This window comes from Anabrus simplex, chromosome 1, assembly GCF_040414725.1.
Source record: "Anabrus simplex isolate iqAnaSimp1 chromosome 1, ASM4041472v1, whole genome shotgun sequence".
In the NCBI taxonomy this organism is placed as follows: Eukaryota; Metazoa; Arthropoda; class Insecta; order Orthoptera; family Tettigoniidae; genus Anabrus; species Anabrus simplex.
Genome location: NC_090265.1, coordinates 593,224,375 through 593,249,884, shown reverse-complemented (window position 1 = coordinate 593,249,884; position 25,510 = coordinate 593,224,375). Strand labels below are relative to the sequence as shown.

The 25,510-nt window shown below is 38.3% G+C and overlaps 1 protein-coding gene across 1 annotated transcript in view; it reads right to left on the bottom strand.

The window, feature by feature from the left end:
• The window catches only part of Rpt5 (26S proteasome regulatory subunit Rpt5), an 84,495-nt gene extending 60,095 nt beyond the window's left edge, over nt 1–24,400 (bottom strand). The window contains exons 1-3 of the mRNA XM_067135617.2: nt 24,253–24,400; nt 19,659–19,973; nt 4,161–4,361 (exon numbers count right to left, since the gene is read on the bottom strand). Of these exons, the coding sequence (XP_066991718.1) occupies nt 4,161–4,361; nt 19,659–19,973; nt 24,253–24,300 (564 nt within the window). The 5' untranslated portion in view covers nt 24,301–24,400. The remainder of the gene's footprint in view (nt 1–4,160; nt 4,362–19,658; nt 19,974–24,252) is intronic.
• Nucleotides 24,401–25,510: the final 1,110 nt, after the last annotated feature.

Genomic DNA, 25,510 nt, shown 5'->3' with positions numbered 1-25,510 from the left:
AAACGTGTAGGGCTCTGGGATGTTGCGAGACGAAATTCTTGAGGATACTAGCGGTACTTTGGTCAAGGTTTGCGCTAGAGGGTGAGGGGAGTGGGGACAGTGGGAGGACGGGAGAGGGTAGCTGGTCTGAGGCGACATACGGTGGCTGTTGAAATCAACTAGTGATGTCAGAGGAATTTGTTTTGTCACTTGTAACTCTTGCCAACTTGGAATGATGAAAGTTAACAAAATGTACAGATAAACACAAAGCGCTAGGAGGAATTTAATGTTAATTGAAGTAGTGAGGTGCAGGAATATAATCAACTGTGCCTAGAATTACCTATTATTTTAAAGCGCGACTAAATTAAGGGTGTTGTGTCTAAATTAATAAAATAAAAATTAAAAGTATTTAAAATTGAAAATTATTAAATTAATCATAAAGAAATAAGAAAGTAAATGCAATTATTTAGTAAAATATATACATAAATAATTGCAAAAAAGAAATTTTAACTAAGCTAAATGAAAATAAATGACAATTCACTAAACTATTCTAAGATAAAATTTAATGATCTTGAGAGAAATAAATATGGACTAATCTAGGAATATAAACACTCAGTTCGGTGCACTCAGTTCAGTGAATTGTTACATTTAACTGCTGTCACTGTCCTTAGGAATGTCACTCAGCCGGTTAATTCTAATTTTACTGCCATCTGGTTTCTTATAATGATGTCTCCACTCGAGGTCCAACAATTGCTCTGATTAAAGCGGAGAATAGCTGCCTTAAGAATTGACAACCTGGTGGAGGTTAGATCCTTGCGAATAGTTACTGGGGTACCTTTCAATTTTCGCTTATTGCCTAGTTCGATATGATGTGAATTTGACAATGACTGGCCGAGGTTTCCTTGGAGATTAAGGTCCAACTTGGTGACTCCTATCAATGTCTTGCAAATTCACATTCACACCTATATCCCTAAAAACATTTATCGCAAGTTCGTCCGTATTTTCACTTACACTTTCCTGTACCCCAAAAATTCTAACATTAGCTCTTCTACTGTACTGTTCCAGTGAGTCACATCTTGCAGCAAAGTCTTCCCTCACCTCACGGATTTCTTTATCCCTGCTTTCGAGTTTTGCGTTCAATTCTGCCACAATTTAAGAATTGAACTGGAGAGATTTTTCTAATTCCTTTATGACGAGTTCTGTCGCACGCTCCGATATGGCGGCTACTTTCTTTTCAAGGAACTTACCAGAGCTGATGGTTTCGTTTAGTATCCTGGTGACTGCCTCTTCAACAGGATTGGCACTGCTGCGGTTGGCACTACTGCTCTGGTCACTGGTGTTGCGCTTGCTACGGCCCATATTGCCTGAGAAATCACTACTTAATATTGGTGAACTGATTGTTACAATGACTGATACTCGCTGGTTTGATTGTTAATTTTAAGGACACTTCCTCTAAAGCATTACTTTGTCAATTTTATATATTTTTCATCTAAACAGTGTTATGTGGCTGAAGATGTTGATAATATACGAAACATGTACCACTTTTGACCATTAAAAATTGCCTTAAGCAATCATTGTATCGACTAGGTGGAAAATAAATAAATACTTAATTGTGAATCTGTATCACACACTCGTGTACCACTTATTACATAGCTCTCTTTAGAATAGCACCTTCTAATTCACTGAAACTGAGGAGCCGGTCTTACGCACGCCCGTCACCCATGAGAGCACCAAGATACGAGATTTCGGTCGTGTCAACAGTAACAAGGAAATGCACTTTTTAATTTTCCGTAATTTCTGTCTGTCTGTCTGTCTGTCTGTATGTACACGCATCACTAGAAAACGGCTAAAGAGAACTTAAAAAAATCAGAAGGCAAAGTCAGGGAAAAAGTCACTACAATCTAGGGCATAAATAATTTTATTCACGCAGATAGAAATGATAGCTTAGGGGAAGGCCTAAAATTTAATTTTCAAATATTTATGTCATTAGTGGTCCTATCTTAATGAAAATTCGTATGCAAAGTCGGGGAATAAGTCGCTATAATTTAGGCTATAAATAATTTTATTCACGCTGAGTGAAATGGCAGTTTAGGGGAAAGCCTAAAATTTATTTCTCAAATGTTTATGTTATTAGGGGTCCTATCTTAATGAAAATACGTATGCAAAGTCAGAAAATGGGCCACTACAATCTAGGCTGTAAATATTTTATTCACACTGAGTGAAATGGTAGTTCAGGGTAAGGCCTAAAATTTAATTCTTAAATATTTATGTTATTAGTGGTCCTGTCGATAAATACTACATAACTAAAGTTATATAGTATTAAATTTCCGATCATTTATGTCTTATACATTTTTGCCGTACCGGGTATAACAGAGATATTCATGAATTTGGATTTTTGTTGCTGTAAGTCCATATCAGCGCCGAGTCACGAGAAAATGGGTGAACAGAATTTAATGAAAATCGGTATGTAAAGTTGGGGAATAAGGAACTACAATCTACGCTGTAAAATTTTTTATAAGACGCCCTAATATCAGAGAGTTGAAAGAAAACTAAATGTGAAGGCTTCATAAAATTGATCAACAATAACATGACATTGACCATTGTTTGTTTTGATATGCTTTGTGTCTTCTGTTGCCACTCATTTCCGATAGATGGGATTACTGTTGCGTACCGAGTATTTTTTAAAATTTGCTGTACGTCGCACAGACGCAGATAGGTCTTATGGCGACAGTGGGATAGGAATGGCCTGGGAGTGGGAAGGGAGCGGCCGTGACCTTGATTAAGGTTTAGCCCCTGCATTTGCCTGGTGTGAAAATGGGAAACCACGGAAATCCATCTTCAGGACTGCCGACAGTGGGGTTCGAATCCACTATTTCCTGGATACAAGCTCACATCTGCGCGCCCCTAACCGCATGGCCAACTCGCCCGGTCGTACCCAGTATAACAGCCTGCCTGAATATTGGCGGAAAGTACCTGGGGAGTTAGATAACTTAGATAACACACTGCTTCATCATAGCATTCGAGCTATTCAATCCCTACTCTGTGCCACTGATTGAAATGAGCAGTGTGCTCACTTACATAAACAATGGCAGAGGAGTGTTCACGGCTGTCTGCGGCCTGGTCATTCCAGTACCGGGACTTTGGACTGTTATATCGGCACCGCAGTACTGTTCATTAAAAGTGAGAAAAAAGGTGCAGTTTTTCATTTGATCAAGTATTTTCATTGCTTTTAATCACTACATTCCTACTGACGTTTTTTGTAATGAGCTAATGACCTATGTTGACTTCAGTTAGAAAACCACAAAGGCAGTCTTTCTGATAATCCCGTAGCGAAGCACAGGTACATCAGCTAGTATGTGAATAAAATTAATTGTACCAACTGACAGCATCTTGTGTGCATCTGTCTGGATACGTTAAAGTTTGTGGGCATTACCCCTTTTAAGAAGCTTAAGAAGTGTGTGTGTGTGTGTGTGTGTGTGTGTGTGTGTGTGTGTGTGTGTGTGTGTGTGTGTTTTCCCCCTTGAAAAACTTAACAGAGTTTCACTGTATTTAAATAAATAAATAAATATGGTTTGACTCAGCGGCATTTGGGTAAGAGGAATTTTTGACAACAGTGAATACTACTAGAGTCTTAATACTCAAATACTGGAAGTACTGTATCTCTTTTTTTGGCTAATGGTTTAACATAGCACTAATACACTGAAGGTTTTCAGCAACATAAGGATGAGAATGGGCTTAGATTGGGGAGGTACCAACTGTGGCCTTAAGTTACAGACCCAACACTTGCCTGGTATAAAAATGGGAAACTTCAGAAAACCATTTTCAGGGCTGCTGACAGTGGGATTCAAACCTACCATCTTCCGAATGTAAGCGACGGTATTGATAAACAGTTCAAGAATGCATTTATCACAGTTCCTGCAACTTTAATAGGTTACATTTTTCACTGCAAGCTGCATTTATGGGGGCAATCTATTTCACAAGTCTCCACAAAAGTTCTTTTCTCTCTTTCCCCTAATCTGACAGATCTTACATGAAAGTTAATGTTGAAACCTAATCATAGTACAAACATTAGCCTAACACTTCTTTTACATACTTCCTATTCAAATAAACGCTTCTGAAACATCGTGATTAACAATCTAGGAGGTTCACAAAAGAAAACACATTTATTAATTTTACCATACCTCTTGGATTTGTTTATCCAAACCACCAATATCTGAGTACTGCTCTGTAGGACGTTCATCAACTTCCATAGCTTTCACTCGAGCATCATATTCTGCCGGAAGGGTTTCCAGAATTAGATAAGAGTCCTTGTTGACTCCTACCAGATCACCAGGCTTCAAACGCTCAGCATCAACTAAGCCAATTACTGGTAAAAAGTATGTCTGGAAATGAGAATAAACAAAGAACTAAGTAAGCTCTTCTGACAAAGGAAATCAGGAATCTTATAATGGGATTACAAAAGGAAAAATACTACTGATATGGTAAAGAAAACTTCATTCTATAGGCTACCATTCACTCTACACAACAATGATTAAATTAGAGTATGGAAAACACAACTTGTAAAAAGACTAAATTATAAAAGATTCAAAAATCTATTCACTACCTGTTCTTATTTTTATTTTTATTTTTGAGCCAACATAGGACTACTTAGGTTTATGGAGGGTTTTCTTCCTTTTGTCAGCCCAATACTGTTTCATCCTTTCTGAACGTAATTTTCTTTCTGCTTCTGGAATCACTCCTCCTATTCTCTGCTTATTGATTTTTGTCTGTAGTCTGGTGTGTTTATCTTTCAACATGCTGAGTGTATTTGTTTTGTATTTTAAATCTATTGTAATATGCAACTCTCTCATGTCTTCTTTAAGTTCTGTGATCCATGTAATATTATTCTTACTCTTCTTTAATTTTTCTATTATTTTTCTACTCATTCTATTATCTGGTGACCATATTAGATGCCCTAAGAATGATATTCATTTCACTACCTGTATTTATATTAACATTTTTTATTATGAATCTCTTAAATATCTATGATACAATATCTCATTAACACACTGATGGACATAAGAGTACTCCGTAGAGTTCCTCTGTCCTCCGGCCAGCAATGGGAGGAATGCGCAGCAAAATGCTAGCAAGTCGACACAGTGTGGCTATGGTGTGGTATAGGCTGAGATGTAGTGGAAGTGAGACATGGATATAAGGCGACTATTTGGGGAGAGCATGGAGCTAACTACAATTGGTAGTGGAATGGGGCTGTGCGTGTATAATCAGTAGAGCGAAGTTTAAAAATGTTCTGCCCCGCTTTGCACACATTTTGTAACTAATAAAGAGTAGTTGTAAGCTTTCATAAACCCATATTTGCAAATGACATTATAAAAAGTCTAATAATATTTTATTGTCGCAAGCATCAATAACTAGACGAGACTTTCATGAAAATGCATGTTTTTATATGAACCTAGGACATAGCTAAACCTGAGTACTTACCCATTTCATTACCTTCCCGTTTCAAATAAGTGTACTTTTTTTGTGCATGTTTGCATGTTTTGGCCTTTTTAGGAAAAAAGTAATGTATAATGCATATTTAAGGAACTTTTAGCGTATTAATGCACATAATGTACCTTACAGTATATTCAGTTTAAATGAATGTGTTAATTTTCTTTTACAAAAATTTATTATCCTGGCATAATTTCCCAGTCTCAGATTTTTATTATCAATTTTTATGTCGCTTGTCTACCCACTATAATTTAAACCCTCTTAGACACTCGGAACAAAGGAGGCACAGATTGTGGAAGCGACCACTACCTGGTAATAGTTAAAGATAAACTGAAGATTGCTTCAGTAAACCGAAGAAATACACAAAGTGGAAAGAGAAAATTCAACGTCGAAAAACTGAAAGATGCTGAAGGTAAAAAGAATTTTGTAATCAAGCTGAAGAATAGGTACAGTTCACTTGATCTAGATAATGCAGGAGGAGGCCCACATGAAATGAGAGTGAGTGGAAAATGGGAAAGGATAAAATCAGCAAGTGAGGAGATTCTGGGATTCAAGCAAAACAGGAAAAAGGTACGGATATCAGACAATACCTAGAAGAACATAGAAGAGAGATCAAAACAAAGCTAAATCATTGCAAAGATGAAACAAAGAAAAGAAGCTTGACAGAACAGTTGAACGGACAAAGAAAGCAGCAAGAAATTATAGAAGAAATCAGGTAAATAGCCTAGCAGAGTTGGCACAGGAGGCAGCACTTAAAGGAGACTCAAAACAGCTCTACAACATTACAAAACAACTGTCTCAAAAGAAATTCAATCAGCATGGGCCAATAAAATCCAAGGAAGATAAGAAGCTTACGCATAGTGAAGAACAAATGAGAAGATGGAAAGAGTATTTCAGAGAAGTGCTAAAAAAAGTCACGGTACAGGAGGACCAAGGGGAGGAAGACTATTGAGAGGTTCCGGAATTGAGAGTGAATATCAACCTGCCGACGAAGAGCGAGATCATAAAGTCACTGCAAAGCTGCAAGGCAGGCAAAGCACCTGGCGTGTATAATATTGTGATTGAGGTGTTGAATGTAGACTACGAGTTGTCAGCTGAGATGCTTTTGCCATTGTTCAAAGACATTTGGAAGGCGGGGACACTCCCAGAGGATTAGAAGAAGGGCATGGGGGATCTGACTTGTTGCACCAACTGGCGAGGAATTATACTCTTGGCTATACCAAGTAAAGGTTTTAGAGAATCATACTGAACTGCTTGAGAGAACCATTGGAGGCTAAGATCCGGAAAGAGCAGGCAGGTTTTAGAGAACATCGATCCTGTATAGATCAAATAAATAGCTCATTAATTATAGTAGAACAGTCCACGGAATATCAGTCTTCACTGTACTTGGCATTCGTTGACTTTGAAAGAGCTTTTGACAGTGTACAGCGCCAAGCAATCTGGAGAGTGATGCAGGGGTATGGGGTTCCAACGAAAATCATCAACATGGTAAAAATGTTATACAGAGGTTACACCTGCCAAGTGGAACATGATGGAGCCCTTTGAAATAGAGTCGAGAGTGAGACAAGGGTGCCTGCTCTCACCTTTGCTGTTCTTGTTGTCATTAGATCAGGTCATGAGAAAAGTTGTTGAAGGGAAGCAGAGAGGAATACAATGGGGGATGATGGATTGTCTGGAAGATTTGGACTTACCAATATAGTTGGTCAGTTATTGGACATTATAAATTTTCCAGCTAACTCATTCCTGGTTGCCAGCATTTCATCCCAGTGTGCTAAGTTGGGCTCATTAGTTGGTAAATAGCACACCCACCAAAACGCTTGGCTAGTGCATGGAGCCACCGGCAGTGCCAATGCACTATGAGAGACTTTATCTCATTTTCAAAAATTGATGCCTGCCTGGCCATCAGATTATAAAGATGATTCCCATAGGGAACCTGAAATATTTGTTCCGAATGAGTAAATTTATAATACCAATATAATTGGTCCGTTGGTCTCTCCTAGTGCATTGGCACTGCCGGTGGCTCCAATTAGCCTACACAGTGGCCTCCATGGTATGCACTAGAGAAAATGAAAAACCTTGAAATGGAAGCACAAAAGGTGGGACTCAAAATAAACACTGCCAAAACAAAGGAGCTAAAGATCAATGCCAGAAACACGAACCCACTGGTATTAGAGAACGAGACAGAGTGAGTTGATAACTTCTGTTACCTAGAAAGTATTATTTCTAGAAGTGGAGGAGTAAATGAAGATGTCCAAAATAGGGTAAACAAGGCCAAAGGGGCCTTTGCTCAGCTCTGGCCGGTGTGGAAGTCCAGATAATTGAGAACAAAGACTAAATTGAGGATCTTTGAGACAAATGTGAAATCAGTGCTCTTCTACGGATGTGAGACGTGGAAGATGACTGGAGAGATAACACGCAAGGTCCAGACTTTCATTAATAGATGTTTAAGAACCATCGCAAGAGTGCGATGGCCAGATATTATATCAAATCAGGAATTGTGGGAGCGTACCCAACAACGCAAAGCTGAAATTCAGATAAAAGAAGGTAAATGGAAATAGATAGGTCCTGACAGCATTCCAAAACAGGCTTTTGAATAAAATCCACAAGGGGCTAGAAGAAGAGGGAGACCAAGGATAACATGGCGTCAAACAGTGGAAGCGGAGGTGGCGTCGGTTGGGAAGTCCTCGAAGAATATCAAAACTGTGGCACCAAATCGAATCAGATGGAGAGCTCTTGCATGTGCCCCAGGAAAAATAGGAATTAAGTCTTTTTTTATGAGGATACTTACATCTCGAAAACTAAAGATGTTGCAGACGTATTTTGTAATCTCCTTTAAATATAAAGAAACACTTTATTTATTTTTTTTTTTTTTTTTCAATTTGAGAGAGGGCTGTTTCTCATATGGACAGATCTATGTCCCATGTTCCAGAGTTAGCTCTGTCAGTAGCCTTTAGTTGGGTCCACAGGAGTTGGAGTCTGATATTTAGCAAAAGTTGACTAACGCCACTCGAAAAGAGTCTGTTGCTATGGCAACGATAACAGAGATGCCATATTTAAGGAATCTATCGCCTTGTGGTTTAGCTTGCTCTCAATTGCTTTTGTGATATTATTCAGAGTGGTACTGTGTCAGCTGTGTTACTTGTTGCTGGTTTATGTAATTATTTAAGTGTTTGTTTCCTGAAAATTATTTTCATTGTCTTTTTTTTTTTTTTTTTTTTGTGTGTGTGTAAGTTAATCACTGGCTAGTTGTACAGTTCTATTCTCTATTTAACATGTGCATTTGTTGAGGTTATTTTCAGTTTAGTGATTATGAAATCTCATATTTATCGGCAATGACGTGTTCTGTCTTAAATGCTGGAATTATTACACAAGCTTAGGAACGGGTCCAAGTTTACTGAATTGCATTAGACCTACACATTTGATTAAATATTCAGCCTGTATGAAAGGGCGATATGCCACAAATGGAGGTAACTACAACGCAGCATACTTCATAGTTACTGCTTTTGCTGCTCAAATGTCAGACTCCAACTTTCGTGGGCCCAACTACAGTCACCTTAGCCTCAAAAGGGAATACCACAAACCTTGTTTACAAAGAGGTACTGGGGTAAGTGAAACTCAATTTTTTGGTGCATTTTTATACTTTGGGAATTTTCAGATAATGTCTTAGTGCAGTACCGAGGAATGACTACTTTTATCAAATTACAAAATCCAAGCAAGCAAAGCTGTGGGTAACAGCTAGTTTTGAATATGGAGGATTCATATAGACTTCAGTCCGACTCGTTGGCTGAATGGTCAGCGTACTGGCCTTCGGTTCAGAGGGTCCCGGGTTCGATTCCCGGCCAGGTCAGGGATTTTAACCTTCATTGGTTAATTCCAATGGCCCGGGAACTGGGTGTTTGTGCTGTCCCCAACATCCCTACAACTCACACACCACACATAACACTATCCTCCACCACAATAACACGCAGTTACCTACACATGGCAGATGCCGCCCACCCTCATCGGAGGGTCTGCCTTACAAGGGCTGCACTCGGTTAGAAATAGCCACACAAAATTATTATTATATGGACTTAAAATGTAAATATACAAGAATATGAAGTAAGACTATACGGCAGTGAAGATTAAACTGATATGCTGCAACAGAAATTCACAGCATCAAGACTACAAATACAATCAGTTAACAAAATTTCTCTGCGTTTGGTCATTTGCACTTCTCTCAAAAATGTATTTTTAAGCATCTTCCAAGGACTTGCAAATAACACAGGTCCTGAAGACTCAAAACTATTACTTCTTTCCCCCATGATACACTAAAGCCTTTGTAAAATAATGCAAAACAATAGTATTCTTGAAACGACATGGAAGGTGTTTGTAATAATTATTGAGTGGTATTAATGAAGCTGAGCACCTGCTTTTTGCTCAAGTTTTTGGAGCAGGTGCTCCAAATGCTATGAATAAAACTGACGAGCATGTGTCCAAATAGGGAGCATTCCAAGAGCACTTGCTCACGATCATAGCAATTGCTCCCATTTTCATATGAACAAGATTAGCAAATGCTCTGCAAAAGGACTAGGTGCTCAAGAATTCGTGAGGTACCTCAGTAGCTTGCTCAGCAAAGGCTAGAGAGGTAATTGCTTGATGCTATAGCTGAATATATGTGAATATATGCCTGTTTTCCAGGCGAGAAAGTTTTATGAAGTTCACAGAGACTCACGTGATGTTTATTATCGTCTTCTATATTGGTTTGATAAAGAAAATGTGGCTAAATGAACATTTTCCAAGTGATAATTTTAAATCTAGGATAGGGTGCCTTCGGTATATCAGACAGTATTCTCCCCAGAAATTTTTGTCAGCTGGGTGAAAGAAATGAGCATGCGGGCAGAATACTACATAAAAAGTGAATATGATAAAATTTCAATTTATTCCCCTAAGGGCATTAACAATATTATCAGACAGGTAAACATTAACTGCAAAATTGAACTATTATAGTGTTACCACGAACAAGACATAGCAGAGTATTTTGAACTTCTATCGTTCTACTGCTTGTTCGTAATCATGTAACACTGGGGCTAACCACTCGGTTGCTGTGGAGTGTCATGCGGAATCAAGTGCTCGCATGCGATTCCACGCTAATCCATACACGAGATAAAAATTTTATGATGTTCCGTATTGAACTGTATCACAACTAAATTGAAATAAATAACGTAGTTCAAATATTCAAAACAAATAAATAAGAAATGTGGTGTTACATTCCTATTTAATTACAAGCAAGAGCAGTGCCTATCCCCATTATCTTATATTGCTTCTTCAACTGTTTTTGTTAAAGACTCATTCTTTTCTCATTTACCTATGCATTGTTTTTGCATTTTATTCGGCTGATGATGACCCAGATTAGGGTCGAAACCGGTACCGCTCCTGCTTATAATTAAATAGGAATGTAACACCACATTTCTTATTTACTTGTATTGAATAGGTTGAACTACGTTATTTGTTATTTCAATTTAATCCAGACACGACTTGTGCACGACACTACATGTTAGTCAAGCTCAACATTTAAACTCTGATGTAACTGACGCAATTATGCTGACAAAAATTATTTCATTTAAATAAACAGTTTTACAGTATTTACATTTTAATTTGGAGCACCCAATGACCCAAATATGTATTAACATTATGTAACTATGATATAGCACATACCTAGTTTATGTTAGCTGGGTGGTCTCTAAAAGCTGCAGGGCAGTGCGCCCACTAAAACGGTCCTAGGGAAAACAGATAGAGATCTGTGTTTCTAAAGTGGCATAGGGAAAGACATGGGAGTTCACCAGACAATGGCATATTTAACGGTTTTAAATGTTATGGCGACTATTATCGAAAATTCAAATATCTGGATTAGATTCCCTTCATCCATTGAAGATCTACAGAAGGAGAAAGACCAAGGCAAGGAAAGTATGACTTCCGTTCAGCTGTAGAGGCTATTGACTGTACCCATACTCCAATCCTAAAGCCCACTCTGCATGGGGATGAATATGTCAACAGGAAGGGTTTTTGCAGCATTAATGTTCAGGCTACCTGCAACTCCAGAGATGAATTCACAAGTGTTGCTGCTTCTTGACCAGGGTCTCTACACAACTCATGTACATGGAAACATTCAGACATTTTTTAAATCATGCAGTGGAACCTAGCTAGGGAACTTCTGCTTGGATACTCTGGTTATGGGCTAACTCCATGGCTTACAACCTCATTCCAAGACAATGTTACTCCAGAACAAAAATAATGCAATAAGTGTTTAAATCAAGGTGATTGAAAGATGATTCAGACACGAGAAAAAGTGTTTTCCTGGGTTTTTAAAATTTATTTTACGCCCACATTGGAGCACTGAAATCAATCTATTGTGACCTTATCGGTCATGTACATATTTATTTATTAATTAAATGGCAGTGAAAAACCTTTGTAAAGCTCCCTCGTACTTGTTACAAAAAGTTGCATTAGGTTGCACCTGCTTACACAACCTTTGTAGCCTGCTAAACACCACTCCGTCTTAACTAAAAGAATACACAGATAGAGAAAGAGAGAGAGAGAGAGAAAAGAAAATGTCAAGCCAGAAAAATCGATAATGATACCTTCACCCGTTGAGAAATGGCCGAAACATGATGTTGCCAGCTCGCGAGTTGCATTTGTATGATGAGATTTCGAGACATGAATAATATTTAATGTGGGAAACCTCGGGATGTTATATGATTTCATTATAGACATCTGCCAAAATTCCAATTCTTTATAATATATTAACGTGTGGAAGAATACGCAATCGTTGCATTATATAACACGCTAAGCGTCAGGACGCTTCCTTTGTACGCAGCACTCTCATGGAGGACATTGTAGGGGCATTATTCTGATAATTAATTTTAAATAAATGGCCAAACAATTCAGGTTCCGCACATAACCAGACTACTTAAGAATCTGAGTCACACGTTTGAGTGTATTACCGGTGTCATACGACACGTGGAACTATTAATTTAAAAAAGTAGTGGGGATTAGCCACTGTCTCTTTCATGAGTGGGGGTAAGTTTATAAAAGGAACAGCAGTGATGACAACAGTATCCATTTGACACGAAGGATCCAAAGCAGAACCACGGTTTGATGGTGTTCTGATCTATTTAGCGTTTCAGACTGCAAATATACAGTTTACATCTTCGAGAATATATAACTGTCTACAAACAATAGTATTTAAAAAAGGTTGAAGTTATGTGACCGCAAGAACGGTATAATTGTAATTTTTTAAAAGTGATGCAACAAGTGTTAATTTCATTAAAGTGTAATAATTGTATTTTTTTTGTGTTAAAGTGACGCAACAAGTGTTAATCTCATAAAAGCTGTTATAAGTGTAGAAGATAACCATTGGATTACGAACGCGCTCAGCGGGAGTAGCAACGGACATGAACCCGTGACCAACGTCAACACCATGGAAGCTTAAAAAGGAAAAATGAGGGTCTTCCTCAGGACCCGAACCTTGGATTATTACGACATGATGATAAGTACTAAAATTAAATAATTTTCTAAATAAATGCGCAGTTATTCAATATGCAGATCACATAAATTAGGCTAGAAATGTAAATTGCATGTATTTTTGAATTAGAGAGAGAACTTGTGAGTGATCTTCATATTCATTTATGTTCATTTCATGGAATTAATAGTCTACTCCATGGGCTTAAATATATATAATTAACATAATGCATGTATTTGATGTGATGATAAAATATTAGTCTGAGAGTGCTTAGATTAGGTAAAAGGAATAGAATGTAGATTTGTTTTGGCACTGAGCCAAACCGTAATTTAAATAAATTTATTTACGTGATATCCAAGCTTATTATGATAATGCATGGTGATTATGCTTTCAAAAACGGACTATCGGCTGTTAACATCAGGATAGGAAGGCACTCTTATTTTCACGTAATTTGCATGATAATATTTGTAGATGGCTGTATTAATTATATGCGTAACTTGTGACATGCCTGGACATCAAACAAACGCCCTCCTATTGAGATTAGCGTTTTCCTTTAATGTCGAATATTTTCCCTTTCTATATATGAGAATAACATTATGGATATGTTTAAAATCCATATTTGATTTTATTGGTTTGAGTTTAAAATGTAGGAAAAACCTAGGTTGTATTCTGTAATCGGATGGAAGCGAACCTGGTCATTCTAATTCTGAGGATGTGAATATGATAAGATAAAAGGTGGCCTGATATTGAGTTAAAGAATTGTGATAAGGCAGTGAACTAATAAGCCAGTGGAGCTTTGGAATACGTAATGAAATTAGATTATTTAACAAATATGTGTTCCAAGGGAAACGATTTGGTTTCGCCTTGAGATGTTGAAAAGATATTTCTGCCATAACAGGCCATTATTTGCTAGGGCTTTGACGTCAAGAGATTTACGACCTGAGGGGAGTCAGAAGAAGGCTTGCCCCTTGTAGGGGATTACTGTATACTGTATTGTTCGAGCTATTCCACTTAGAATGAAGGCAGCGCGACACCGATTATAGTTTAAAGGATTCTTTTACTTTTCCATGTAAGATCTTATAATAATATTTAACTAACTGGAACGCCAGTATTATTATTTATTTGTTGACCCTATGATTAATTAAGAAAGGGAGTTTTTATAGACCCGTTTGTCGATGCCATCCTGGATATCATCGGTTCGAGTTCTGAGGCAACCATGGATTTTTGTTGTCACATTTTTTTTTTTTACAGCCAATTGAATGTGTATATTGTTTATTGTTTCTTTTCGTATTATGTGTACATATTTTCCTTTTTTATACATTCTTTTAGTCGTGTTTCACTCTTTATGTGGATGACAAATCGAGTTTTATTTTCATAATTTTTGTCAATGGATTCAATGGGATGTGGGTTCGATTTCTGGACCCGACATCAGTCATTTTATTTTGATTAGGATTTTATCGACTAGCATTCACTTATTATTTGTTTACTTTTTGTAATATAATTAATTTAGCTAGGTGACCACTTCAAGTTATCTTCAATTTTTTTGTTGTTGTATAAATAATTGCTTCTTTCTGATAGTGAAGAAAGTTCTTAATGATAACCGTCGCATTTATAAGGATATTTCTGATTTTAAAAAAAAAGTATGTTATACAAATTATAATGTAATATTTATCATCATGTCGGGAAGAAGAAAGAGGTAAAGGAGAAATAAAATTTTGACATTTTACAATTGGTATTTAGTCCACTGGACACTGCATATTCAACATTGATATACTATAAATATTCAGGGTCAACTTTTAATTAATTTGATTTATCAAGGCTCAATAAATAGGTATTTGAACTTTTGTCTGCCTGTCATTTTGCCGAATAACATTGTATCCCAAGTTTCCTTCCGTTCATTTATGCCTTTAAGCTAGTTATGTGTTATTTTCTTTAATCTTTCGCCGCGAACGCACCATGGCCCTGGGAGGTCGGTGGTTTGATTCTATGGAACGGAAGGGTGTAGTAGACCCTTGCACAGTCGGAAGAGCTTTTGCTCACCCATCATTTCTGAAAAATTTTCTTTTTCGTTCCTTCCTGATGAGGTGGCATCTGACTCTAGACTAAAAAGGTCCCTTTCCATCAAGCGCCTTGGCGTATGGTGCTATATGGCGGTATCTCGACATTTTAGGGATTATCATGCAGTCAATTGGTTCTATGCGGCAAATGGCGTAGGGTGGAAAGGTTGCACTATATACAGTCAAGTCTTATGAATATTGGTTACAAATTTGGTTGATGTTTCTTCTTTTGTTCCCAGAAATGTTTCATTCTCTCTGACCTGGCTGCCTGTTCTTCGTCAGTTATGTTGTACTGTTTGCGTGTATAGGTCTTCAGTTTAAGTCTCATGTCGTTATTTCTCAGGATGATCTTCTTTTCTCTGTTTTCAATTTGTTGAATTGTCAAGCCTAATTCATTTAAATCTTCTTGGACTTCTTTGAACCAGTGATTTTTAGTTTTACTATTCCAAAAGTAGTTGAATAAATGTTTGAGTATCCTAGTCTCTGGTAGTCGTGATATGTGACAGAAAAAAGCAACTCTTCTTTTCTGCATTGTATCTATTATAGACTCAGTCTCCTGGTATACAACTTTATTAGATAGTAATTGCCATTGTCCAACTACTTGTGTTTTTTGTTTAGAATTGTTCTAATGATTCGTCTATCTATTTTCTGTAATTTATCTGTAGTTGATTTCGTATTCAAACTGAATATGGTTTCACTAGCATAGGTTGCTTCAGGCTTAATAACGGAGTTGTAGTGTTTAAATTTTGCATTTATCGAGAGAGATTTCTTCTTGTAGGTTGGCCAAGTAATGTGTTGTGCTTGTTTTAATTTGGCAATTCTATTTTCAACTGATATTTTCTCTTTTAAGTTCCAAGTAATATTCTCTCCAAGATATTTAAATTTATTAACCACCTTAATTTGTTTGTTATTAGTCAGTGTGATAGGTGATGTTTCAACTTTGAAGGATGGCATCATTTCCGTCTTTTCAAAGGAGATTTGTAATCCAATTTTTGCTGCTATTCGTTCGAATTCTTCAATTTGGAGTTTAGTCTCTTCCACACTACTTGCAAGTATCACAAGGTCATCTGCAAATGCTAGACAATTAAGTTTGATATTTTTGCCAATCTTGATGTTTGGCTGACATTTCTTAGACCATTTTCGCACAACTTTCTCCAATGCACAGTTAAACAGTATTGGTGAGAGACCATCCCCCTGTCGAAGTCCAGTCCGGATTTCAAATGATTCAGACAACTCTCCTCGGAATTTAACTTTTGCTCTAGTGTTCTTGAGGGTAACACCAACGAGATTAATGAGTTTCTGGTGTAACCCAAATTCTTTAAGGATTTTAAGTAATGACTCACGATGAATACTACTGTCATATGCTTTCTTGAAGTCAACAAAAGTGATAACTAGCTTTTTGTTTCTCATTCTTTGATGGTTCATAATCCACTTAAGACTAATGATTTGGTCAGGACAACTTCTTTCAGGTCGAAATCCCCCCTGATACTCCCCAAGTTCTTGGTCGAGCTGTTCTTGAATTCTCATGAGGATAATTCTAGACAGGATCTTATATGTGATATCAAGTAGAGAGATCCCTCGGTAATTACTTGGATCCAGTCTATCCCCCTTTTTGTGTATTGGATGAATTATAGCTGTATTCCATTCTGCAGGCAGTTTTTCAGAGTTCCATATGTCTATGATGTGTTTGTGTAGGTTTTAAAGTGTTTGGTTATTTGCATTCTTCCACAGCTCTGCAACCATTTGATTTTCTCCTGCAGCTTTATAATTCTTGAGCCAATTAATCGCTTAAAGTGCCTCATGGAAGTCTAAGTCTAAGCCTTGTCTAAGCGTGTTTTATTTTTTGGATCAGGTGAAAATTCTAGGTATTCTTTTGGGTCATCAGCATTTAGTAATTCTTTGAAGTGATCAGCTAGAATTTTGGCATTCTCCTGATTATTGTGTGCTAGTTGTCCTTGTTTATTTCTCATCATGAGTGTAGGTGGAGTATACACTGATTGATATAGTTTAAATGTCCTATAATAGTCTTGTGTCTTATGTTGTTTGAATGATTCATCTATGTTAGCTAGGTTTTCTTTTTGATGGTCTCTTTTGATTCTTCTAAGCTGTTTGGCCGTTTGTCTTCTAGGAGCGTTTTCGTATACTACAAAACAAAATACGCGTGCACACATGAAAAGTTCCATCCCTTACTTTAAGCTGTTTTATTTTGCACAACATTGCAAAATACAATGCTGAATACAGAGACGCATGCATCCGTAGGATAATAATGTTATTTATATGGAAATGGAGCACAAAATACAGCAAATGGGTGCCACCTTAATGTTTCTCCAGTGCTACCATGCTGAAGGAGATTTTTTAACAAAATTGTCACAGGGTACGAATATGGGCTATTTCGAAAATGAAGAAACAAATGAGCAATCCAAACAGTGGATTTCTCGAGTGCCTACTCTGCTTCCTTTTGATATGCTGCTCTCAAGTAATTGTTCAACTTTATTAATACCACCAATTATCAAACAGGATTACAAAATATCTATGCTCTATTAATTTTCTACATTTCACCTGATGAATGTAAAACAAGTTTTACAGTTTACATCTCACTAGAGACAAACACACCTACATTCAAATCTACCTTACAAACAAATAACCTTACCACAAAACTTACGAGGGGGTGGGGGATGGTATAGGTGATGTACAAGAGCTATTATTTTTTTCAAGGTCTGATCGGTCGCGAAATTAAAATCACAGTGAGAATCTGATGAAGCGTTGCACAATGTCTCTAATATGCCCGTGGACCGCGTCATGTCGCACTTGTCAGTTCTGAGTGTGCAGTGAGCATGTAAACATGCCTAGAACAATAGAGTCCCCTGCCAAATGTGAAGTGTTTGCTGCCATTTGATTTCTTCATGCTGGGGGGTGCAATGCAGCCAAAATTCTTTGATGAATGAGTAATGTGTAAGGTGAAACTTTCATGAGCGACAGCAAAGTGTGTTAATGGTGCAGGAACTTTGAAGCAGGACGTATAGACATTCATGATGCAGGCGATCAAGGAAGGAAGCGAGTGTAAACTGATGATCTTGTTCAGCAAGTAGATCAGGTGATTTGAGAAAATCGCCGGTTCACAATTTGCGTTGAGTGATTTGTTTCCCAAAATTTCAAGGTCAGTTCTTTAGTGAAAGACTTAAGTACCACAAACTGTGAGAAATGGGCTCCCAAGATGCTGTCCGACCATCACTAAACACACCAAATGGGCGCCACCTTAACATTTCTCCAGTGCTACCGTGCTGAAGGAGATTTTTTTGAACAAAAATGTCACAGGGGACGAGACATAGGCCCATTTCGAAAAAGAAGAAACAGAAGAGCAATCCAAACAGTGGACACATTCTCGTTCCCTGGGTAAACCAAAGAAGAGCAAGTGAACCTTCTCCATCAGAAAGTGTATGGCTACTGTGATATGGGACCAAAAAGGTGTTTTGTTCATGGAATTCATGGAACGTGGCACAACCATCACTGCAGCTTCATTCAGCACGACTCTTCAACATCTACGATAGGCAATTCAGATCAAGCGAAGAGGAATATTTGTCATCATGCATTGTCCTTCATGACAAATCTCGGCCGCACACTGCAGCTATAATAAAGATGCTCCTGCAGCATTTTCAATGGAAACTGTTTGATCACCCATCATCCAGCCCAGACTTGGCTCCCTCTGATTTTCATCTCTTTGCTCACATGAAACGCTGGCTAGGAGAACAGCATTTTGGCACAGACAACAAGCTACAGACCAGCATAGAGAAGTGGCTGAAAGCACAGGTGGCTGCCTTCTATGACGAGGATATTGGAAAGTTGGTACCACGCTATGGCAAATGACTATGTTGGAACAGTGACTATAGAGAGAAGTAGCTGAACGATGTAGCTAAATGTTGCAAATAGAACATTTTTGATTTTCACTGTGGTTTTAATTTTGTGACCGATTGGATCTTAAAAAAAAAATAGCCCTCGTAGAAAGAGGTGTAGTGACCAACGCACAAATGGAGGATAGGGACTGATGAGTCATATAGTAATATTATGCAGAAAATTTTATTTCAATGAATGGGAAGAATTTTGCATCTTCTTCCTTCTAGTTATGATAACCTCTTGGAAAGTTATCAGTAAATCCCTAGAAAATCAATTCCGAAAGCAGGTGATTCATCTAGAAAAACGACCCTCTCTTAAAAACTATATTGAACTGAACTGATATGATGCAACAGAAATTCAACAGCATCATGAATATAAATACAATTAATGAGGTTTATTTTTAAGCTTTTTATTTCCGAACTCTGATTTTAAAAAAATCATTTTCTTTTATACACAAAGAATTTTAAAAAAAGAGTAGCCCTACCTAAGGAACCTCTTCCTCAGTTTCATTAATGCAAAAAGAAGTCTGCTAATTTTTCAATCGTGTTGGGACGTAAAGAAATGTTTCATCATAAAGAAACAGGAGCCAATTTTTATTATAACTATATCCCATGCCACGCAGCATTAGTACTAAGAGTCACCACATGTATCGCAAACATCAATGCACTAGCTATGAAGCAGTGGCATAGTAAATTCTTTTTTTACTACTGTAAGATTTCGAACAAAAGATAGGAGTACTTTCTTACCTGACGAGTGGATGTCTTGATAACAGCACACTTGCCCTTACGCTGAGAATCTAGATCTACCACAGCACCATCTTCTTCTCCCTGATCTTGAGGATCAACGTCCAAAAGCTCAATGACATTGGAAACTAAGTATGGTAGTGTCTTATTGACTTTAATCTTTTCTGTGTTTTCTTTGATTTTTTCATTTTGTGCCTGAAGTTCATGAGAAATTCTCATAACTTCACTCTTCATTATCTTTATCTCATTGTCAAGCAATCTAGTACGACTTACAATTTCATCTGTTGACATTCGCAGAACTTCCTCACCAAGAGATTCCTACAATCAGAAAATAATGAAAGAGTAATTATGCTGTATAATATATATTTATAAGTAATCCTAAGGATAGGTGTACCTTACAGAAAGAATAATATAAAGAAGGAAACTGAGAAAAGTAAATTTTCACTAAAAAATTTGTAGGTATAACAAGTGATTCTTTTCTTTTTTTCCTTTTCATAACATCACAAGTCATTCATTCACTCGTTACTGTAGCACAAACTTTCTTTTTTTTTTGCTAGTTGCTTTATGTTGCACCAACATAGATAGGTCTTATGGCGACGATGGGACAGGAAAGGCCTAGGAATGGGAGGGAAGCAGCCGTGGCCTTAATTAAGCATTAAGCATTTCGAACCCACTATCCTGGGCGGGAGCTCACAGCTGCGCGCTCCTAACCGCAAGGCCAACTAGCCCGGTACAGCACAAACTGTACTTACAATAGAAATAATATGCAACCAATGATAACGGTTTTTCAAAGTGGTAGGGTAATTGTTCTTTAGTTTCACGTTTACTGTAATTACTGCATATTGAACAGTTTAATAATGAACATCTGTTTCAGAAAGCTCGCACTGTCTATCACAGCTAATGTTTGTAGCTTACTGTAGTACCTGTTACTCGTGCCGTACCAACATGCTGCCGCGACTTCTCATCAGATGCAGATAGTACATTGCATGACAAAAAAATTGAAGCACCAAGAACTGGTTGGATGTCAACGTAACTTCATACATATACATACCATTGGAAGGTATGTAAATGATTAGAGTTGCTATTCTCTGTGAAAGGTAGAATGGCCACCAAAGTGCATTAGTGTTGTTCATGTTTAGTGTTGTTACCAGGCCTGGTAGGGTATATACGGGGTGTGAACAGTGTCAAATGTTAGGTAAACTCGTGTCCTCATCCCGAAGTGGTGCAGCTCTTTTCAGGCACACCCCCATTGGAGGTGAGCTGCATGTGCCATTTCAACTACATACCAGCCCTCCTGTCAGTTTTAAATTCCTGACAGTACCGGGAATCGAACCCGGGCCCCCAAGGACGGCAGCTAATAACACTAAACGTTACGCTACGAAGGCGGACAAATGTTGAGTGATCACTGTGAAGAACACGGAGATGCCAAGAACTCATGTGAGACAGCATTATCAGCACCTGACCGAGTTTGGAAGGGACCTCATTGTAGGTCTCCATTTTCGGCTGGTCGAATCGTGCAATATGCAAATTTGTGGGGCATTCAGATGTGACAGTGGCCCAATTTTGAGCTGCAAAGGAACACGAGGACAGGCATACTCGTCGTCAAGATTCCGGTTGACCACCACAAGACAGGATTGCTGTATTGTGCACCAAGCACATCATAACCCCCTTCACATCTGCGCCTGCCATCCAGGAACAAGTAATGGACTCCCTGCAACATTCTGTATCATACCGCACTATTGGTTGGAGACTAGCAGCAGTCAGGCTAGGGAATTACTGTCCCATGCGTAGGCTGTTGTTAACACCACAACACAAACGGCTGCATTTGGAATGGTGCCATTCAGCAATGAATCGCAGTCCTGCACTAACCCAGATAAACATCGTCTCTATGGCGGTAAACTGGGGAGAGGTCCCATTTTTCCAAAGTTTAGGAGGCACAGCGGTGTATCTCCTGGCATCATGGTGAGAGCAGCCGTCTAGTATGACTTCAGGCCATGGCTGGTAGTGATTGAGGGAACTTTGACAGCACAACAGTATGCCACGGACATCATGCGTCGTCAAGTGTTACCTCTCATGTGACAGTATCGTGGTGCCATTTTTCAACAGGACAATGCTCGTCCACACACGCTAAGTGTCTCTATGAACTGTCTGCATGATGTTGAGGTACTCCCCTGGCCAAGAAGATCCCCAGATCTGTTCCCGATAGAACATGTGTGGGACCAGCTCGGATGTCAAACCGCCTCAGAGCCAGTATCCAGGATATCAAGGACCAGTTACAACAGTTTTGGGCCAGCTTGCCTCAGGAGAGGATACAATAGCTTTATGACACCCTTCCCAAACAAATCAGGGCATGCATCTAGGCCAGATGGGGTGCAATGTCATACTGATAAATGGGCTCGTGCTGCCAAGTTCTTTGTACAAAACAATTTTGCTTTATGTCACATCGACACAGATAGGTCTTATGGCGATGATGGGATAGGAATGGGCTAGGAGTGGGAAGAAAGCGGCTCCGTCCATAACCGTTTCACTCCCGCGTAGTGAGTTTGGTGGCATGACACCTCTGGACGCGAGTAGCGAGTGGCACACCGAGCCCGCTGTACAGGATACTTTTCCCGCTCTGCTCTTCCGTCCGCATACGGCTCGCAATGACGCGAGAACAGGAAGAGTTAAATGTATTTTATTTTTAATGTGGAAATCCACAGTATCTAATAGTCTTCTTGCAAAGAAGAGTTATGATACTTGTGTTTGAAAACAGCTGAAAGGAACTTAACATACTAGCTTTGTCCGTTAAACTTTTCAGTCCAGAATTAGCTGCATCAAAATTATGTCTCTTCGGATTAAGGTTCTCCTTTCCGATTTTGTTCTCTGCTCGGTGGTTCAGGCACCTGGTCTTCATCTTCAGTTGAATCATCAAAGTAGGCAAACCTTTAGACGACGAAGCGGTAACTTAATTAGAAAACGTACCTGAATTAGAAGGTGTGATTGAAGTCATTCCATCACCAGAATCAGATGATAAATCAGTAACATCGTCATCTTCTTCAAATTCACTACCCAATATGAGGGCAAGAGCTTCCTCCGCAGTATATCTTTCCTATGTCATTAGGCCATTTACAATTTAAAGGCGACTGAAAGCTAAATCAAGAAGCACAAACATGTCAGCATAGGAGAGCAACTAGGCACGAAATGAGTAGCATACTGGACACATTGCTTTCGCCTTCAAACTGGTTACTCCTGTCATCTGGTGATCATAGCTGTAACTATTAGGCTCCCAAGTCAGCCACAAGAGACCTCTAAGGCCGAACTTCCCCAGCAGTCTATCGTAGCAAAAATGAAAACAGCTGAAAGACACGCGACTTCTACAGCAGTTGACCGGCTATGAGGCATAGATCCAGCACAACTGCTACAGAAGTCCACCGGGTGCGCGGCACAGCTCCCTCCCGACTGCTAGAGCAGTCGACAAGAGTAAGGGTTAATTAAGGTAGAGCACCAGCATTTGCCTGGTTTGAAAATGGGAAGCCACGGAAAACCATCTTAAGAGCTCCCGACTATCTCCGGAGTGCAAGCTCACAACTGCAGCCCCCTAACCGAACAGCGAGCTTGCTCAGTGTTGAACTGTATTCAAAGACATGCAATTAACGAATGTTCCCTCACTGAATTACCTATTCTACTTCTGTTATATTTAAGAAAACCATTTTCCAATCTCCAAAAGTAACAACAGCATGTACCGTGTACGTACCATTCCGGCGCAGTGCAGGCTAAGGACCTAGTTCTCTCTTTTTTTTTTTTTTTTTTTTTTTTTTTTTTTTTTTTTTTTTTTTTTTTTTCTAGGGGCTTTACGTTGCACCGACACAGATAGGTCTTATGGCGACGATGGGATAGGAAAGGCTTAGGAGTTGGAAGGAAGCGGCCGTGGCCTTAATTAAGGTACAGCCCCAGCATTTGCCTGGTGTGCAAATGGGAAACCACAGAAAACCATTGGACCTAGTTCTACTAAAAGAGAAGTTGTCAAATGATGTTACTACTACTGAAATATTAAAAAATATTCTTAAAACTTGAAAATGAATACAAAAAAGAAGAATGGTAACATTTGAAGAAGTGTTGATTCTATTAGTCACTTGCATTTTGACTACGCTATAACCTTACTCTGTAGATATAATGTTGTATTTATAAATATTTTTGGTACTACTGTATATCATATTTATATTAACATGTTATATAACACTGACCTACTACTCCCAGATTATTTAACGATACTTAAATATTATCACACAAAAAACAGAATAGGCTAGAAAAGTAGTGATTCATAAGCGCATTAATTTTTGTCACAAAGAAAATAATACCCTAGTCGTACAATTCGATTTCCAGCTGTTACAATGATTATTTACACTTATTCTAAAAACATACATCAATTTCTTTCGGGATGCGGTATGACCTAACCTACACATAAGACACTATTTCAATGAAAATACTGCACGTCATTCCGAACACAATCATTGCAGTACAGCGATTCTAAAAATCTGGAATATTTAGTACTTATATAAAGTAACATCTTCAAACTTAACGAAAATGAGAAAACCACATCGAAACTATTATTTACCTCAGCATCATCCCAAATTGATTTATCTTCTAGAGTAACTTGAGCCATTTTAAAACACAAATTGTCTCACTTCAAAGATCAACATACCACGGAGATTATAGAAAGGAGAAATACAACTTCCCATTAATAGTTATCATTTATGAAACCAGAAGCTTTGGAGGCTGTGTAAACGATAGGAATGAGATTGACTGTCCAATTGTTCACCTCTATAATAAGGTCAATAATGCACGGAAGTATGTCATTCGTAACGCCAGAAATTCCGCGTACTTGCCTACGCGCGACAATGGTGCTGGTCACAATGTCAAAAATGTCATTGTGGCAGCAGATGGAATTTACCACTAATTAGCGGTCTTGCATCTTGCTGTGGGGTCCAGAACATCTATAATAATAATAATAATAATAATAATAATAATAATAATAATAATAATAATAACGCTGGAAACGGGTCTGGACGGGTAATGACTACAAATGCAGTCCAGCAGCGGGTTCAGTACTGCAAAGGCACCCAAGAAGACACCACGCCGAATCTCCTCAAGAATTTGATCCATATTAAAAATGCTTATAGGAAAAGATGGCAAACATTTAGGGGCCGAACTGACCGGGTGGAATACGTGGTCCTAGCCCGGGAAGTACGAAATCGATTGCTGAAAAGAAAGATTGAAAAATGGGAGGGAACTTGCCCCAATCTCTCAGAAAACGAGTCAGATCTCGAATTTTGACGGATTATATATAAATCGATATCCATTCAATTATAAATTTCAATATAATACCGTAGCGAAGCACGGGTATCTTGCTAGTCTAAATATATATTGATGAGATATCAAATGCCAGATTACGGAAAACAGTCTTTACATTGAGATGTAGGATTCGGCAATGAAATCAGAAGAATGATTTAAGGTATCTCAACTTGTGCAAAATGTAAACCAAATTCAAAATAATGGTACAAATGATGATTTAGGAGCTTTATTCCTGATGGAACAAACTGAATCTTACGGGAAGAAAAAGTGAAATATGGAGAAACGACGCCAAAAATTTGCGTCCTCTGGCATAGGAAATCACCGGCTACAGATATGAGATCCTTGAACTGCCTAACTCCACTTCAGAAGATGATAAAAATCATATAGAATTTTGTAATGCCGAAACGGGCATAACATCGCTCTCCAAACAGCGGCTTCAGTACGAATGTCGCAACATCAGATCTGTGGAGGAAAAGGTAGGAGGACTTATAATTTATAAGATGGTGGTTAAATCCAAAGTG